The sequence below is a fragment of the Struthio camelus genome, chromosome 19, assembly GCF_040807025.1.
Source record: "Struthio camelus isolate bStrCam1 chromosome 19, bStrCam1.hap1, whole genome shotgun sequence".
Classification (NCBI taxonomy): Eukaryota; Metazoa; Chordata; class Aves; order Struthioniformes; family Struthionidae; genus Struthio; species Struthio camelus.
Window position 1 is genome coordinate 7,545,690 of NC_090960.1, and position 18,803 is coordinate 7,564,492.

The 18,803-nt window shown below is 48.9% G+C and overlaps 1 protein-coding gene across 13 annotated transcripts in view; it reads right to left on the reverse strand.

Annotated features, from left to right (window-relative positions):
• The window catches only part of CACNA1G (calcium voltage-gated channel subunit alpha1 G), a 162,895-nt gene that overhangs the window by 47,877 nt on the left and 96,215 nt on the right, over positions 1-18,803 (reverse strand). For 11 of the 13 annotated variants that reach the window (XM_068913527.1, XM_068913526.1, XM_068913522.1 and 8 more), the window contains exons 15-22: positions 17,454-17,522; positions 14,509-14,602; positions 13,472-13,656; positions 12,827-13,273; positions 6,249-6,349; positions 4,891-5,014; positions 1,205-1,273; positions 165-349 (exon numbers count right to left, since the gene is read on the reverse strand). In XM_068913527.1, the coding sequence (XP_068769628.1) occupies positions 165-349; positions 1,205-1,273; positions 4,891-5,014; positions 6,249-6,349; positions 12,827-13,273; positions 13,472-13,656; positions 14,509-14,602; positions 17,454-17,522 (1,274 nt within the window). Of the gene's footprint in view, positions 1-164; positions 350-1,204; positions 1,274-4,890; positions 5,015-6,248; positions 6,350-12,826; positions 13,657-14,508; positions 14,603-17,453; positions 17,523-18,803 lie in introns of all 13 variants that reach the window. The other 2 variants (XM_068913519.1, XM_068913520.1) reach the window with 2 other exon arrangements.

Sequence of the window (18,803 nt, forward strand, 5' to 3'; positions counted from 1 at the left end):
ATTGTCTGCAGAGCAATGTGAGGCTGGGCACAACGCTGGCAACAACGCCATGCCCCTTCCCTTGCTCTCCTTGAATCCATGCTGCTGCTTCCCCAGAGAGGCTCAGCTTCCCCTTTGGCATGAACACCTTACATCGTTTTAGGTCTTCCTCATTCCCTGCTTACCTTAATGGCCGCAGTGTCCTTAGCAGCCTCAAAACCCTTAGCATCCCCAGGATCTTCGTGCCACTGTCTGACACCATTGAGACCAGGATGTCGATGACAGAGATGAGAACCAGCACCCCATCCAGCACATTCCAGCTGCTTTTCAAGTAGGCTTTCTCCCCAAAACACAAGCCTAGTGCCACCACCTGTGCAGACACCAAGTTGCAACAAGTTATGACTGTGGCATCCAATATATTTCTTCCAGTTAACAACCTATCGAGAATGCATGATTTACAGATACAAATCTATAAGCCCATTTGCTTCTCAGTATAAAAGCCTAACCAGACAAATCAGCAAAGTGTTTTACTGCAAGGAACGTAAGGATAACTCTGAAAAAAATACCAGACTGTCCCTTACAGCTGATGTATTTTTAATACATCTAAACCTAGCTGCACAGAAGTATTTCTAACACATTTAGCTCTAGCATAAAAAGATCATGTTTTATTTCTCCTGTAGTAAAGGTTTAGAGCAGCTGACCCAAGGCAGCCATTTACAAGCTTTGCAAATAATGAAAATAGAGAAACTTCCTAAAGAAAGAGCAATTTTTCTGTGAAATGATTATGAATTACACAAGAGAGATTTACAGCAATGTGTTTTTGACAGTCTTTGAACCTCCTGCCTCAAATCCGGCAAAGTATTTCAATGTGCTTAAGTCTCTTCTTCCTCAGGAAAGCACATCACTGCTTAGGTTGTTGAAGACAATGGGACTTACATGCATGGCTGAAGTTAAGCATGTGCTCAAGAGCTTTACTGAATAAAAAAGACTGCTGAATTGAAGCATCCCATTGCTCATATAATGGTGTAAATCAAGAGCAACTTCAGTGAAATCGTTCTGTGTGAAATGTGCTTAGAATAAGGCATGTGGTGGGTACCTGAATATGATTCAGAAGAGGAAAATATGCACCTCACTCGTAGCTGGTGGGCCTAGAGGTTTTACAAGTCCACTGTAATAAAACATCACCAATACAGTACAGTCACACACATCTCCCAGCTTCATTTACCTTAACTGTCATCTCAGTCAGGAAGATAACTGTGAAGATATAGTTGGAGAGCGTTAGGAAAATTCGTTCCTATGGAAAAAAAAACAAAACAAGCGACAACATTTTCTATAGCCAGCTCTCTGTAGCCATAGACCTCTTTGGGTATGTTTGCAGGGTTGCTAACTGTTCCCCAGGGCCTGGGCTGAAACAAGCCTCGAACTGTTGGCTCGCAAAGAAGGAAAAATTCAAATATTTCAACAACCACCCATCAGCTGCAAGTGGCTGGGGCTGGTGTCAGCACCATGGACAGCAGCCAGCCCTCCCGGGCGCGCCGGGCCACCGGAGCCCCCTGCCTCATCCGCCCCCATCTGCCCCATGGCCAAACTATCGCCGGGCCTCCGGTCTCCTAAAAATTAAGTCAATGTTAGCCTGGCTGTGCTGCAAGGCCAGGGGAGACAGGAGCTCAGCCGGCATGAGCTGTCACAGATCCACCAAAGCCAGCAAAGCTCTAGGGGTTTACACCAGCTGCGATTTGTCCCCTAAAAGGTTAATTCACTTGCCCAGAGCCACAGGCTAGACCTGGGAATGAAGCCCAATAGTCTCATCTCCCAGGCCTCTGCGCTACCCACCCAACCATGTACTCCTCACTGCCACTGTTCTGCAATAGTAGCTAGTGATTACAGATGAGATCATGGACTGGTTCCCTATCCATAGCTAGCAGAAACTTTTCTTTTTAATGATGATCATTAAATAAATTACACTTTTCCCTAATCCCTGAGCAATCTCTTATTGCTTGTACTGAGAAATGGACAGTAGAAGAAACAGGGTAGAGGAAAGATGGTACGTGTGCATGTACGCATGTACGCTGACAATTGAACCAACCCCATTTCTGCTAATAAAAATCTTAGATTTATTTCTGCTGCTCCCTACAGAGCAGTCCTCTAAGAGATGCAGATCTCTAGTTCAAAATGAGATGCAATTTAAACAAGACAAAACACCTTGGCAACTCGCTTGCTTGCCAGATCATGATTTACCGAAAGTGACTCAGGAACCACAGAGTAGCTTGTTTCCATACTGGGTCCATAATTAATTAGGTCCTAGACCTGTACTATGATAGCTGTGACAGGAAACACCTCCGGCCTTTAGCTGACTGCCACACACAAGATCGCTGTACAAGGTTAGCAAGTGTACAGGAAGAAGGAGCAGCATGCTGCAGGAAGGTGCTTCTGGGGCTGGAGATAAAACAGCAAGAGCATGGAGGAAAGACTGAGGATACTACATTTCTCTCTGGCAAGCACGTGGTTATTTTCAAGGATAATCTCCACGGGCCCATGTACTGCACTCTGAAACGGGGAGTGCACGTTGGCTAGCAACAGCATCCCCTGTTCTGATAAGCCAGCTGAAACTGGGGCAGGGAAAGAGAACTCGCTTGAAGCAGCTAGGAAATCCACAGCTCGGAGAAGCAAAGTATAATTATTTTAAACAACTCAAGCTAAACTAACTCTCTTGGTTTCCAGATGAGAGCCTCGTCACCACAAGCACGGCCTGTGCACTCCTCCTGGCTCCCCTGCTCCATCAGCGTCTGCTGCCTCCTCCTCTGCTGCTCCTGGACCGTGGTCCAGCTCAACTCCGTCCCTGGACCCTGTTTGTGTCCCCATGGTTTCCACCTGATGCTGATGAGCCTCACCCTGCTCCCTCTCTTCTTTCTTCTCTCCCCTCTTCCAAAGCCCTGGAAAATGTGCCTCATCCTCCACCTCTTGTGCAGGCAGTACCATCATTTTGGGCTATCTGGCTCTCTGCTGCGGGCTCCTCTTCAGCTTCTTCTGCATGGGATATCATTCAGCTCTGCACAAATGTGGCTCCTTCTGCAGCCAGCCTTGGCAAATGAGGACTCGACTCTCAGAGGACACAGCAAGGGGCTCCACAGAGGCATATATGATCGGAAGGGACAATCTCAGCTGCTCGTCTTAATGGGAGCCCAATATCCAAATGCCTCTGTTCCACCAGATCCTGCAAGCACACCACTGTGGGGGTTTCTCATCTGGGAAACAGCAGGGTGATTTCCCCGTGCTATATCAGCTAGCAGAGAGTCCAGCTTTCTTCTTGGATGACTCACCTATCCTTCTTTTCTTTCCTTTCTACCCTCTGTATCCTTGAAATCTCCAAAGCACTTTGCTAGCTACAAACATACCCCACAGCGCTTTACCAGCCAGACACAAACTCCAGCTTTGTGCCAGAAACAGCCACCACAGGATGGACCGTGGTAGCCAGCTGGTGCACAGCGATTGCACAACAATCAAAATAAAAAATGAATTTAGGGGAGGGACCTCCAGACAAACTAATTCTGTAAGGAAGACTACTGGGGAAAGTTTGAAATAGGCACAGAGCAGCCAGGACTCCAGTTTTAAGGTCTTATATTGAAGATCCATGGCAATAAACAACCTGACACACCTACGTGGACAGAACAGGGTTCTGTATGATTGCAATATGAGTAGTCTTTCGCAATATGTCAGCCAGAGCCCGGCATGCGTACCAGCCACGATCTATGCTAAAGCAAAAGAGCAATCCGATGATTCTGCCCATCTGATTGATGGAAGTTGATGTTATGAGGGTCTGGTTTGGAAAAAAAAAAAAAACCCATAATCTATTAAAACAAAATTGTTCAGGGAAATGGAATTACAGTACATGTACTAATTCCATTTTGCTTGTGTCACAACAAAAATGACAGACAAAGGGGAGAGAAAAGTATGAAATGAACAGTTTCTCCCTTTCCCTTCACACCTTACCTACGTGCCCATGAAGAACAGATGGAAGAAACGAACATTGTGCTGAGAGAGGGAAAGTGTTTGAATGTTCACCAGAGAGGGAAACTGAGACAGATGCCATAGTTATGTCAGCATTAAAAAACCAATCATACTTACAGCAGTGAGATATTATTAGGGGGGAGCCTCAATGTATTGCAAACCATGGGTGCTGCTCTGTACATTGAAAGGAGTCTGGATAGGGACTAAGAGACCTGAGTTTGTGGAAGAACCCCTCTGTCTTTCCTTGTCATGGAAAACATTCCAGCATCCACCATAAAGGTGAATTTATTGCTGAAATTAAATAACATAAAGGCAGTATTTGCTTTTCAGTAACCCCTAACAACAAGTCACAAGCTGCAGGGCTGAGACAGTGAGGAGCATCCCCAGCGCATGGAGCAGGAGATGCCTGGAAGCTTTCCCGAGCACTGTCCTGGTGAAATGCTGTCCAGGCCATTCTGCAGCTCTCCTGTCCTAACGCCTGCTTGTCAACGCAAAAGGAGGAGGCACTGGCACCCAAGCGCTCCTTCGTCCTGAACCTCTTCCTCTCCCAGCAGCCTGGAGTACTGGGGCGTTCGCATGGGTGGGTGCACAGGCTTGCCCAGGCACAGGCATCTCCCTGGAGCCTGTTAAACACCCCTTAGCACAAGGCAGTGCGGCAGAGAGCAGCTGTGTGGCCTTCCTTAACCAGATCGCTGAGCGAGCGCTCAGGAGCCAACCCCAGGTAGTGCAACCGGGGACATCTCAGCATGACCCCAGGATTGGCACCGGACACAGCTTCCCATTTAAGAAAGAAAAAGAAAGTGAGACCAAGTTTGTGACAGCAGGGTCCAAGCCAGGTGTGTTGGCTCCACAAGCAACACGGCCCCCCTGGAGTACAGCAAAACGTTAACCTCAGAAACTCACAGCGCTGTGAGGCTCAATTTTGGGTCGTTCCATGGCAATGGTAATGCAGTTCAGGAAAATGATGACCAAGACGATATGATCAAACATCTTGTGCGTGATGATTTTATTGCACATCAGACGGAATCTGCCCAGAAAGGAGAAAAAAAAGAAGACACACATACTAGCTATTAATGCTTGAGCGGTTGGAGATGAACATGCTCTCGTCAACGCAGCAGCTTTAAGCACGACAGGAGAATTCAGTGCTCCGTTTGCAAAGTAGATGAGCTGCAACCTCCCAGTTCCCTCTCTGAGATAGCTGTATGTTGCAGGCAGATTAGGTAGATCTGTTTATGAATAGAAAAGGACCCGAGCTACAGAACTGAGCCACATATTTCAAGCCCTGGTAATGTTCATAGAGGACTTAGGCTCGCTTGAAATGGAGCAGCTGTTTCTGCAACTCAGACATGAGGCCAGGTTTGGATCTGAGCCCCCTTCTCGACCATAATGCTCAGGTTTAGCTTAAATAATGAAAGCAATACCCCCACCAAGCATGTAAGGGTTGAGCACACCACATGGAACAAAAGGACAGAAGCTATTTATTGTGACAGATGGCTGTACACTGACCCAGGATTTATAATACCGTATTACATTTCCCAAAGTCTGTTTCTGAAAATCTCTCTAATCTTCGTATGAATGAACTCGAGAGCTGTCCAGGGCTCACCAGCTCAAACACGGGAAACTCTCATTAAGTGTGGGTTAAAGCCCACACAAACACCTATGAGGGCACAGAGGCCAGAAGGCCCCAGGACGGCTGGGCTTGGGGAGGCACAAAGGAGCTCAGGTTCCCCAGGTAAGGGGAGGGCAGTTTTCCAGGGGTTGTTAGAAGAGGGAGGAAGGGAAGGGAGAGGACAGAGAAGTCCAAGGTGAAAGGCAGTTTTAGTAAGGCCAGAGAGAGTCCTCCACTATGTCGTAAGTATGCACCTAGTGAAAATTTATATTTCTTTAGGTCTCCTTAATACAGCAGCTTTTCCCCTGCTTCAAACTCCACACACTCCATCAAGAGAGAAACTTGCACTCATGCTGAGGGCTGGCATCACTAACGAAGCAAATAAGGAACGTGATAAAGCTCTATCCATGTGCTAAGCTATGGGCCTTTGCGCAGCGCTCCCCTGCCAGGGCCATGCCCGCCCCGGAGCAGTTCTTTGCAGCGTGACTGTGCTGTAGTATCAGAGCAAGGGAAGGGCTGCGGATGTTGTATCTGGGAAACAGGTGGACTGACATATCGAGACCCATGCTGGGCTGCATGGGCAGCGTGAGCCATCACAACGATGACATCCGCAGCAAGCACACTGTTACTGCCCGGAGTGCAGCTGCCTTACCTTGAGTGAGGAGCAAAGATGTAGATGGACCAGGAATCTCTCTCTTTGCACCAGGTGGGGAGATGTGCCCGGACCCAAGCCTTCACGCGGTCCCTTTTGCTCTAGGAGAAAAACATACAGTGAGTTGCAGTCAGTTATTCCTGCCTATCAGCAGGGCCCCCAGAGTCCTCAGCTGGGCATTGCTGTTGCTGAGAAGCACTGGTGAGCTGCTCTGCTTGCAGGATTGCTTCAGGCACCCTGATGCACGGGGCAGGATGGGGACAGGGGGAGAAAGCTGCAAAGAAATCTACTGCCTGAGCTGCACTGGCCTTAGCAAAATCAGCTGCAATCCCCACTTGAGTGTGGAGACTGCATTGCAAGTGTTACAGAAGGAAAAAGTAGGGAGACCTGTTAATGCAATAAACTCAAAAAACTTTCAAGAAAAGGCATCAGGGCAGTTTTTCAGAGAAGAATGAAAACCCCCACATACTCTGTAAAGCTGAAGGAAAATTGTCTCCCCAAGAAAGACCCTGCTGGGCAGGGCTCTGGTGGCCCCGGCGAGAGCGAAAGAGCTCCTGCCGTCACGAGTGTGGGCTGTTCCCAAGCCCTGGGTCTGCATTGCCACTCGGTAACTGCATTTGGCACACAGTCAGCTAACAGGGCAAATATGGTAAATAAAACCCTTGTCCCGCAGGACTGATAACTCATATGGAGCAGCCTCAGTCACTCTAGATGCTTAGCAGATGCTTGCCTGAATCTTCCGAGTGGGGTTGTTTTTTTTTTTTTTTTTTTTTTAAGGAACATACAAGGCTTACGTTAGAGGCCATAACAGGAGCAGAGGGAATCCTGCTGCTTGCTGGGCCAAGTCCTACGTCTGTGCACCACCGTGAAGCTGAAGGAGTCATTGGGGACCTGCGTTTTGGTCCATGAACACCAAAGGCAAGCATCTGCCTCTTATTTGGCATGGATAGATTAGATGGGGAGATTTATAAAGCCAGAAGGGAAAATCGTGGCCAGCCTGTCTGACCTCCTGGATGAACGCAAGCTATCCCACTCCCCCAAAATAATTCCTACTTGAACTGGAACGCATCCTCAGCCAGACATATTTCATATTGTCTGCAAGGTTGTTTTAGGCCAGGAAGACAGATTTTAAGGCCTTAGTCAACAAGTCAGCTGAAGACACGAGGAAGCAGATGTCAAGAGGAAGCCTTGCCCTAGCTGCACCTGCCACTGGATTAGGGCTTGTCGCCTTCTCCTCCACAAGTCTCCAAAGAGAGGTCAGCATCTTTAATCTGATTTACATTACACTGCTGTGAACTAGCCCACGAGCGACCAGCAGAAGCCACCCAGCACACAGCTACCCAGATCAACACCTTACCCCCACACCAGGGCTTTCTCAGCCCTTTCAAATTGAAGCACCAGAAGATAAATCCACAGACCAGTTTATGCAACGTCACCGCAACTCTTTGCATTTACAGATAAATAAGAATGAATTCATGCTCCTCCGTTACTCTTATTTCCCTCCATCCCGCTGGCTTGGATGTGCGCACACCTGTGAACGTGGCTGCATGGGCTCTTTGAAATTTTTTTTGTTTTGCAGGTTTTCAGAAACAGATCCACAAAGGAGCGGAGGTGCGTGGAGCACAGAAAGGAACCACTGTTCTTGCCCGAGGAGCACGCGGGGCTGAGGTGCTTTTATTTATTTAAGCTTAGAAACAGGGAGGAGGGATTCTGTGTTCCTTGGGAGGCAAACTATGAGCAACTCGAGGTATTCTGGACTGTAAAAATAGGATTTGTTAGGGTAATTGAGTCAAATGCAGGAAATGCTTTGTGTTGCTATATGCACTCAGCCAGGGGTCTCATTAGCGATGGGTAATAGCTAGTACAGTGTCCACTTTAATGAAAGCACCTGGTGACAACCTGAACCCTTTACAAAATGAAAACCACCTTGTGAAAATAATAAGAAAAGTCTGAATAACGAAAAAGGTTGTCCATCCTTCGGTTGTCCATCCTTCTTTCCCCTCCTGTGCAAACACATACCATACCACTGCACACCCATAGGTTTTGGTCACATCTTGGCTGTTTTCATGTTCGTTTTCCAACTCCAGGCAAGGAGCCAGAAGTGTTCCCATCTCTCTAAACTGTACTTAATAGAGCATGCATCCTTGGGGTTGCGTTATCCCTTCTAGCATCCTAGTTAGCTTAGTTATCCTTAGATTTAACAAAGATAAATAAACGGATAAAATTAGGTGTCTACTCAAAGTTACAGTGAGAACAGTGATTGCTACCCCAGCCTCTGGACACAGAGCAGTAGCTGTGACTTGGTCCGGTTCGTTTTGTGAGCTGGAAGGATTCCAAAAGCTCACATTCAAAGCAGTTCTGGTATTTATCATGGGGATTTGTAGTGAATGGTAATGCGTCAGCAGCACAGAATGCTTCTTTATATTCCTTTTGTCCAATTTTAATGCCAAAGATATTTGGGGGTTTGTTTAATTGTTGCAGCTTGCAGTTCACAGTCTAAATCAGATAACAAAAGCAAAAAGTGATCTTCCATCATGTCTCTCTATTCAGTGCGGTATAGTAAGGGCAGGGACCGCAGCTCAGCTGGGGCGGGAACAGCTTGGCGCTTTATGTGGGGCTGAGCACTGCCCTCCAATAGAGCCGCAGCACTCGAAAGTCAAGGGAATTACTCCAGCTTTCCACCAGTGGAACAGCACAGTTCAGTAATTTGAGCCAAATGTAAGATATTTACAAAATAAAAGTGAGCATTGCCAGCTTCAGTCCCATCAAACGCTTTCTCTGCAAGGTCCAGACACCCATCAACTGCTTACAATCAGGCTGATTGCTGCTTAAGCCTGTATTATGCTCAAAGTGATATATCAATTATGTTGTTTAAATCATATCTATTTGTTCATAAAACACACCTGGACATGATGAATAGAGATGGGGGCGGAGGAGAGAGAACTATTCTTTAATTCAGTTGCTAGTGACTTAGACATAACGTCCTGGCGTGATCTCACCCAAATTGTCCCCCCTCCCAGCCGACACAGACCCGGAGGGGCCTGTGGGGACAAAGCGCATGCACGGCTCTCGCTAATAAGCGGTGGTGCTGCCTTCATCCGCCACAGTGCGAATAGCACCCTTGAATCCCACATTAAGGAGTGCTACCGATAAATAGTGTGGCAGGATGAAAGGCAGCTTGCATTAAAGGATGACTGATGCACTTCTTGGAGTAAGAGTGAGAGTTAAATCTATAAAAGATTTATTATAAGGATTGAGGGGAAACGGCTGAAAAATTCTCCATGAGCCACAATTGACCTCCAGGCAAGCTAGAACCTGCCTAGAAGCGCTTAGAACCTCATTACTTAATTCTAGATGTTCAGTGGGGCAGGATGAGATGGTTCAGGGCATGTTTGGACTTCACAGCACAGAATAAAGTGAAATGGCCAGAGATGAAAGGAGCTGCAATTAAGACATGCAACATTCACTTGCAACTCAAATTCTGCCCAGTTCACTTTGAGGGGGACTGGAGAGGAGGGGGTACATTTGAAGACACCTTTGGCGTCAGATTAAGTAGTTCCCTCATTTTCCACTCTGAGCACTCAGTAGTCGGGTTTTACATGGCAGTGGCTTTTTTTCCCTTTTCCAGAGTACACAAATTTTGCATCTGGTGCATGCAGTGACCTGTAACAAAACCTGGAGCAGCAGAACCGAACACCAAAGATGCCATGCAGATCCCTGGGCTTGGTTACACCCATGTGAACCCAGATATGCAGCAGACTGCTGTTTCAGGGAAGCTCCTCCTCCTCTACATTCATGCAATGAACAGCAGAGTTTGGTCCCTTGATTTTATATTTTTGGGGAGAAGAGATATTAGGGGCCTGATTCAGGCCCCTCTGAGCATAAACTCATTGAGGGCAGTGGAGTGGCACTAATATACCGGAGTCTGTGAGATCCAAATGAAATCCTCACACTTTCTTTTATTTCTGTGCAGAGGCAATCAAAACCATCCAGCAAGGAGAGCTTGTTAAGCTTTGTTGCGGAAGGGCATATTTAGGATTACTTTGATCTGAATAACAGTTGAGTTCTTTTCTTTTTTTGTTGGTGGGGGAGTTTGGGATTTTTTTTTTTTCAATTTAAAAAAATAATGACTTTTTTCTGACTTTGTCAAGGTTAATTTAGGGGCAAAGAATCTCCCCAAAATGTCAGGAGGAAATCACAAAAGGAAGCTCAGCAACCCGAGAGACTGATTCCACTAATCTAAGCAATATATTCCAATCCCTCTGCTTTAGTGATTTGCAGCAAATACATATTTCAGAGCGAGGGGAAAGGCAACTGCCAGCTGAGGATGTCCCAGCTGCTTGCTGTGGCAAGCACCCCAGGCACAGGCATGCTTCTTTTTAATCCTGCTTTGTCCATTCTTTGCCTAAGCATTTGCAACCGAGTGCTCTGTGGGAGAGAGGATTCAGGGACCTTTGGTCCAGCCCTGCTTGGCCAGGCCTCAGCATGCGGAAAAGGGAGAAGACTCATCATTTACACTACAAGCAGCATCATAGTAAAGATTTAAAACATGCATCTTATTCAAGAGTATGTAGTCAGAGCTGGCTGGAACTGCAAGGGTGGACGGGAAGGGAGAGAAGGGACCATGCAGCCTCCATGTACCACGTCGCAACACGTCTAATGTGAAGGGGGGGGGGGGCTGCCAGCAAGCTTATTATCTGGACAAGGCAAAGAAAGAAACCTGCAGATGCTCTGGGCCCACCAGCATGTTCGGGTCAGGCAAGCTGGAAAATGCAGCACAAGCAGAATAAAAAAAAAAAAAAAATCCCCAGCTAGCTATAGAGAGCACGGCCTCTTGATCATTTTAATAGTGCTTTTTCCAAAAATAATTACTGCTCCCTTTCTTTAAAACTCAATTTATTTTATGGAGGCTAAGAACCAGGTTAAGACAATCAGTAAAATCCCAGGCTGAGGAGCAGTGCTGGAGAGGCAATGGGATAATGGCTTTTTCAAGGCAGCTCATGGCTGAGTGACTCTATTCTGCCAGCGGAAACTCTTTCTCCTCCTGTGCATTCACTTACTGTGGCCTTTTGCATCCCTGCACATCCTCCACGTCCCATTTTCATTCAACAAACTCAGCAGAATACAGTAAAATCACGTCCACAAGCTACAGCTTTCATGTTCTCAGTACTGCCCCAGTTACCTCTGAAGTAGTAACCGCGTGGCTCTACTGAAAAAACATCACCTTTGCAAGACTGACAGAGTTAGTGCCTGGGGATGGTGTATCAGGCCACTGGCCTTCTTAAGCCTAAGAAAAAGGCAAACTAAAATAGAAAAGCAACCAAAGTTGGCAGAACCGGCCATCCCCAGCAACGCCACATTAGGCAGGGTGCTTGGAAACCTCTCTCTGTCATCCTCCTGCGCTGCTTGCAGCCTCCAGAGAGGCAGAGGACTCCTCCTGCCCTAGCCAGCTGCAGGAGGAGCCTCTCAAGGTGCCCTCAGCCTTTGCAATGCCCCCCCAGCTGCTGCTAACCTAACAGAAAAGCTCAGGGACAAGCACAGAGAGAACATTTGGTAAAATGAGATGTTCGTGTCATATGTACGTTTAGCATTACACCAAGAAATGGATTGCTAAAAGCCCTTGAGCGCACCCATCCCTAGCTGTGGCCACCGCAGGCAAGCAGCCTGCCATTTGCTACGCAGTGCTGAACACCCCTTTACTGACTGCTGGCCCCATTCGCAACATTTTGCGCTTGGTTGGGGCCAGGCAAGGCACGTACCAGCTCAAAACGCGGTTTTGTGTTTCGATGCATCCCTCACCCTGCTGAAGTTTCTTCAACTCCTAAGTCCCTGCAGCATTTACATAATTTGGGCAGCGGCAGCACCTAGCAAATTACATGCATTGATTTGAAAGAGCAAATCCAGGGAACATGCAAACTGGAGATGCCTCTTTGCTGTCTTGTGCCCTAATCAGCTCAAAATTACAGCTGATTCTTCTCCTCCTGCTGCCATGCTTTTAGCTAACAATTTCTAAATGGCACTTTTCAGGCCTGTGAAAGGGAGATACTTATTGGACTAATGCCTCTTCATATTGAAATTAATGCAAAGCCTTTGAAATTACCACTGTCTCCATGGGACTAATGCCTCCAGAGGCCTTGCGGGCCAAACCTTGCCCTTTCATTGCCTGTTGATGTCAACAGAAATTGCCTGCCGCTGTGCGTGGGGGGAAGAACTCCGAGTAATAGCTGGAGATCAGGGAAAGTTACTTGTTAAAACAACACATATTGCCAAGATAACCAAAGCACGGCAAGCCTTTGCTCTGCACCTTCTCCTGCTACCTGTGGAGTTTTGCCCTGATTTCTCCATCGTAAACTGCCTGATACAGCACTGAAATACATAACCGACCCTGGGGGGCTTCCACAGCCGGGAGCCCTCCAGACACTCTGCTGAGCGATTTACAGTATGGGCTAGCACATGAAGGTGCAACCCAGCCCCTGCTGTGGACTGTCACTTTGCACTCCCCAGTGCTGTCCAGACAGAGGCGTAGGCATCGCTCTGGTGAGCAGAAAAGTCAGAACAAGTGCTTGACCTTTCCTTACCATGTTGCCTTCGTCATCGCAGTCGTCACAGTCCTGCTGGGGGTCATTTAAGTGGAGCTGATGGAGCAGGAGGTCCGGGGCGGTTTTCCCATTGCAGTCATGATGCTCCGAGGTGGAGGTGCGGCTGCTGTGCACGCTGCCGCTTCGGTAGAGCGAAGGCACCTGCAAGGTATCCTGGAGGTCGAAGGAACCTTTTGTTTCCAGAGACTCCATGCGATGAGGTAAAGAGCCATTGAAACTGCCGGCCCGACTGGAGCGCTCCTCATCTGAGCTGTCCCCTTCTTCCGAGCTCTCCTTCTCCTCTCCGGAAAGGAGGGACTTGCGCTCTCCGCTCTGGCCCCGGCGCTTGAGGCTGGGCGCACGGCCAATGCTGTTCCAGCTTGAGCGGCGGCTGTTCCAGCTGCTGCTGGCGCTCCAGGGGCTGTGGGGAGAGCTCCGTACGCTGGACTGTGGAAAGGACACCAAGAAGCGAGCGTCAGCCCCAGTTGCTGCCGCCCCCATCCAGGTCTCACCAGGCAGCACCAACATGACTGAGGGACGAGCGAGCGCAGCGCGGACGGACGGACAGACAGACATGGCACAAAGTGGTCCTGTGAACCCAAGGGGAGCACAGCGAGCATCAAGAGAGGAAGGCGAGGCACGTACCGGTGACTTGAGCTCATAAGTGTTGGGGTCCACGGAGACACCGCTAGCCCGGCGGGACTCATAGCCCTGAGCAGCGTCTCCGAACATGGCGCTCTTGGGCATGGGCATTGGCGTGGCAGCAGTGTGGATGATGAGTGGTGGGGTGAGGCTCTTCTTCAGCTCCAGGTGGTCACTCAGGGCCAGCACTGGAAAGTACAAGTGGCTTTTAGAAGTCACCACTCAAGGAGCACACACACAACCTGCACTTGGGGAGGTAAAGCAGGTAGCAGCTCTCAAGGAGATGGTTATTCTCCAAACATCATGAGGATGGGGACTAGGAGGTCATTTTAGAGAGGAAAGTGCTCCTCCTTCAATATAGCAGAGGCACAGGGGCGTGCAGGGGGGTGTAAACCAGGAATGGATCAGGCACCAACGAGAAAGGAGAAAAGACACAGGTTGCCATCTGCTGCCCCTCAACTGTCCAACAAGTACTCTCCAGCTCCTTCCTCTAGGAATTTTTGCCTCTTCCCTCCTCTCTGTTTTCTGTTCACCAGTTTGCTGCTTTGCAGCACGCCTCCCTCTGAGCTTTCACTTCCAATCCCTTTCTGCCCAAGGGCTGTCTCTGCCCCCCAGGCTCCCTCTTTCCCATGTGCTCCAGCTCCATCACTGGCTTTCCCCTCCTGTCTGTCCCAGAGTCTCCTCCCCGGGCACCATCGCCCCCATGCCCACCAGAGTCACTTGCAGCATCTCCTCTGCCAGCTGCAGGCAGAGGGAGGGTGCCACATAGCCAGCACTCCCTCATCCCAACACTCTGCAGAGACGCTATCTCGAAGCGTCTTCAGCCTTGATTGCAAGACGATGGGCCCTAATACCATCTGGGCTCTTTTTGTCTGCATTCCCGGCCCAAACCCACACAGCAAGTCTGCTGGCTTCGGCAATGCTCGCAGCGGCTTGGACTAAGATATTCCCTCTAGGAGGGTGCTTCCCATCTGGGACACATTGTTTTCGCAGCAAAGCGAGGTTTCTGCAGCAGGGACTGTCCCAGGGTTGTTACTTACAGGCTGGATTCGACAAGTTTTTCTTAAGTCCACCCTCTTCTTCCAGGCTGTGAGGGAAAAGATCTCCCTCAGAATCAGATTTCGAAGCATCACCCTAGAGCAAAGCAGAGTACTTTAGTAATGAGGGTGAATGGCTGCGTTGCATGGATACCTCTCTGAAAAACGGATTCCCATTGCCAACACCACACCTACGGATCCACGGAAATTTGTACCACGATGCAACATCACCTTTCACAAAATGACGCATGCACATATTTATACCACAGACTAATTAACCTCCTACCAGGAAGACAGACTGCCTCTGAATCTGAACGTAGTCCCAGAAAGGGATCAGGAGAAACACTGCTTAACTTTTGCTGCTGGATTTGCACACTGGGCAAACATTCGGGAAAGATATATATCTGATGAGCAGTACTGGGACAAAAACTGACCCTATTCATGTCTTTTAATTTACACACTGTGATCTAAAAAACAGTGTTTCCAGGCACTCACGTGGCTCTTTCTAGTGATGCTTCCATGAAACATCCAGGGTTCAGCAAGGGACGTAAACCCCTGACTTTCCCGTTCAGCTGATGGGCACACGTCAGTGAAAGCCCAACCAGAGTAGGGAAGATCCAAGTGGCAGAACCTGATAACAACGGCCCCTGGGTGGCCATTTACCTTAGAGCTGCAACACACAACGAGTTTAAGTTTAGGGAAATTACAGAAGCTCCACTGTGCTATTTCAGACACCTGGGTTTGCATGAGAACTGCCCGTTTTGACACGGGCCCATCCTCGGGACTGCGTCCATGCGCCCTTGAGAAGGAGGGTGAAGAGATTTACCATTGCTCCCAGTGTGGTACCCGGGCACTCGCTCAGTCTTGCGGCACAGCCCTGGTGAGCGACTTCCCTGCACGCCCCACTGATTCTGTCCATTGGCACTGCAGAAAGGCACTTAGGGTGTGGTATATCCAGCATACACCCAACACGGGGAACGGCGCTTGCCAGATTTGCACCCATCCAAGAGAGGATGATTTGCTGCTGAAAGCGCTATTCCGGCAAAGAGCATCAAGCCCCGTCAGGACATATGTCAGGGAGGGAAGGGAGGTGGGAAGGAAGAGAGGATGCCGAGATGGGAGAAGCCAAGCAGGACCTCGCTCCAGCTGGGGCAACCAAGGTGTCCTGGCAAATCCGACACCTGCACCAAGGCCAAGCTGCACCCCCAGAAGCCCTGGCTGAGGCTGATGAAGTTTGGTGCTTGGTGGTACCTGTTTGGTTAAAAAAAACCCAAATGGGCCCCAATTTGAAGGGATGCACTGCAGCAGTGGGCTGGAGGAGTAGATGGCGCACAACGCAAGGCCCATCAATACAACGCAAGCACTGCACACGTTTTCAGGCAAAGCCCCAGAGGAACAAGCCCGAATTCTCCCCTCCTGAGTTCAAAGAACAGATAGGGGGTCTGTTCCAGAAAGACTGGATGCTCTCAGATATGTATTTTTAAGGCAAAAGAGAGCGTGATGTAAAGTCCTGACTCTTAACTTCCCTTCCTGGCTATTCAGGACCTCTGTGTTACTCAGGGAAGTTCGTTCTGCAGGATGCACAGACCGGGAAAGGTCAGGAATGCACCTTTGAAGAGGGAATAGCGAAGTCAGACTGGCTTGAACTTTGCGGGATTCAAAAATTTTGTCTCTTCTGTGAACACGGGCTCCAGCTGGCTTCAGGTAGCCTCCCTCCACAGGCCCCCAGCTCAGCAGATCAGTAGGCTTGCCAGAAATTACTCACCTCTCCCTAAGGGGCTATTAAAAATGAATAAATAACAGGCAGATTTACTTAATTTGTATTCCTGGAATGCTCTTCCACTGCCCAGAGGGAAGTTCCCGGGCATGCTACGAGATGGGCGTGGATGTGGGAAAGCAGGACCATGGGGGGTTTCTCGCGCCCCCTCCCCACAGCACCAAACCCCACATCTTTAGGATGGAAAGCATCCCCTCTAATATAGCAGAGCTAAGTGCGGGTGCAGGCAAGCATCTTGTGGCAGGGGCTGGGGGCCGTTACCTGTTTTTGCACTCCCAGTTTGCCTTTCTGGATAGAAAAAGGGGTTATGAGAGAAGATGGAGTTAAAATCCTCGTGGGAAAATTAGAGTAGGTCAAGATGGACCATCCGGTACAGCGGATTAACTGGCATGTACAGAAGGTGAGAGAATATACTCAAGTACAATATGAAAGGGCCTTTGCACTGAAGCAAAAGCCAAACTTCTAGGAAAGGACAGAAAAGGGAGTAATAAGGAGAAGATACATGAGGTAGGGAGAAGAATAAGGTGGGGGGAGGGGGTGCTGTACTTCAGAAATCCCTAGGGTTTTCAGACCAGAATGGACCTTTTCCTGATCTCTTATCCTGACCTGCTCCACCATCCTGGCGACCGGCTTTCTCCCCGCGATCTCAGCATTGAGGCGAGCCTGTCGGGTTGCGCTACAGCGTTCCTTCCACCTGTGCCTACCACCACCTCCAGAGCACGGGGCTCGCACACACATGTGTCCACAAACAGCCTTGATTCCAGGTCCCTGCCGTCTTTGGTGGTTTTCTGTGCTCTGCTAGGCACGGCCAAGTGGAGGCGTTTGGCAGGATGAAAACATGCCGTTCGGGACAAGCTGCTGAAAGCACCACTGGCGCGCTTTCCCGGCTGGAAGAGTCCAAGACTTATAGGACCAGGAGGCTGGAGCTGCTCCAGGCAGCATCGAAGTGCCGGCCTTAATTTATCTGGCTCCCCCAAAGAAGGGGAGGACTTGAAATCAAGGCTGACTCAATAATGGTGACAAAAAGGAAAGAAAGAAAGAAAAACCAAAAAAAAACCCCAAAAGGAACAACAGCTACTACAATGAGAACAGCATCACGGTGTGCAACCAGTCACTACAGAGACAACTATGGGACGGTGTTGGGGTGTGCTCATGCTCAGCGCGTACGTACCACCGACGAGTCGACAGGCAGCTGAATACAGCTTAACTGCCCACTCGCGTCTTCTCGCTTGGTGATTTCCTGAAGTGAAAACGGGGAGGGGGGAAGGGAGGGGAAGGGGAGGGGGTTCAAGTTTCACAGTTTCAACATGAGATCTGAGCGCAGGTCAAAACCGAGAGAGAGAAAAGGAAAGATGGAGCAGGATAGGGGCAGAGAAGGGGGCAGCGCGCAGCCGTCAGGGCAACGGTACGGTGAGGATGGGGTCGCACAGCCCACGGGAGCTGCCAACCGCTCAGGGCACGGGGAGCAAGATTTGAGATGGAGCAAAGCCCTTTGAAGGGACCAGCCTTACCTTTAAATTAAGTGTTTCAAAAGGAGATTCAGCTCCTAAGTGATAATTGTGCTAATGAAACACCAGCTAATTATTGAAAACATGATTTCTTTTTTTTTTTGGCAGCTGCATAATGGGATCTTTATTTATTATGCTGTCATTAAGCAGCAATGCAGGCTTTTAATGAATGTTTGATTAACACAATATCAGTCCTCTTACAGCCAGGTGAAATACCTCATTTAAGAAAAGCCATCATAAACTGTGCCAGTTCAGCTCCTTCCTTGCCCTACCTAGGACCTCTTTGGGGGAAACATTCATTTGGGGATGCAATTCGGATCTCCCCGAAATCAGTCAGAGGCTGCAGACAGCGGGTCCACGATCCCACTGCCGGGTTTGTTTAAAGCGTGGTTCCAGTGTCCGCTCACAGCACCAGAAATCTGTTTTTCCCTACGCAGTTGGAAAGCACATGTTTTTAAGCTCCTCTTTGGGCCTTCCCTTCCCTCATGGGGTTCAGGGGTTCTCCGAACACATCGGGGAACACACGGGCAGGTCCAAGAGCAGGATTTTCTACCCAGCTGCTTGCTGAGGGCCAGCAGGAAGGGTCTGCAGATTGCGCATGGGACCAGTGTGTGGGCCCCTCTCTTGGGTCCGGGACCTACGTGAGGGTTATGTACAACAGCAGCAAGGTGCAGGGTGTCCAGCTAACCTAATTTCTTGTCTATATGGCATTAGATTTTTTCCTCCAGTTGCTGTGTGGGATGCAAAACTCATCCCGCAGTAGACTGGGATGAAAAGGTTAAGAAAAACCGATTAACTTTTGAACCTAAACAGGACAATGGCGTCTTGCTAGCCATGTAAAGGACACTTAATTTAAAGTCTTTGGTTGTAACAGAGAGAGCGAGACACGGAAAAGCCATCAAAAGAGAAAACACGGAAACACATTTCCTTCCCAAGGATAATCCCAATGAAATTGATAGGAATGTAAAAGGTAAGGGATGCAACATAAATGCAATCCAAAGGCTCTAACAAGG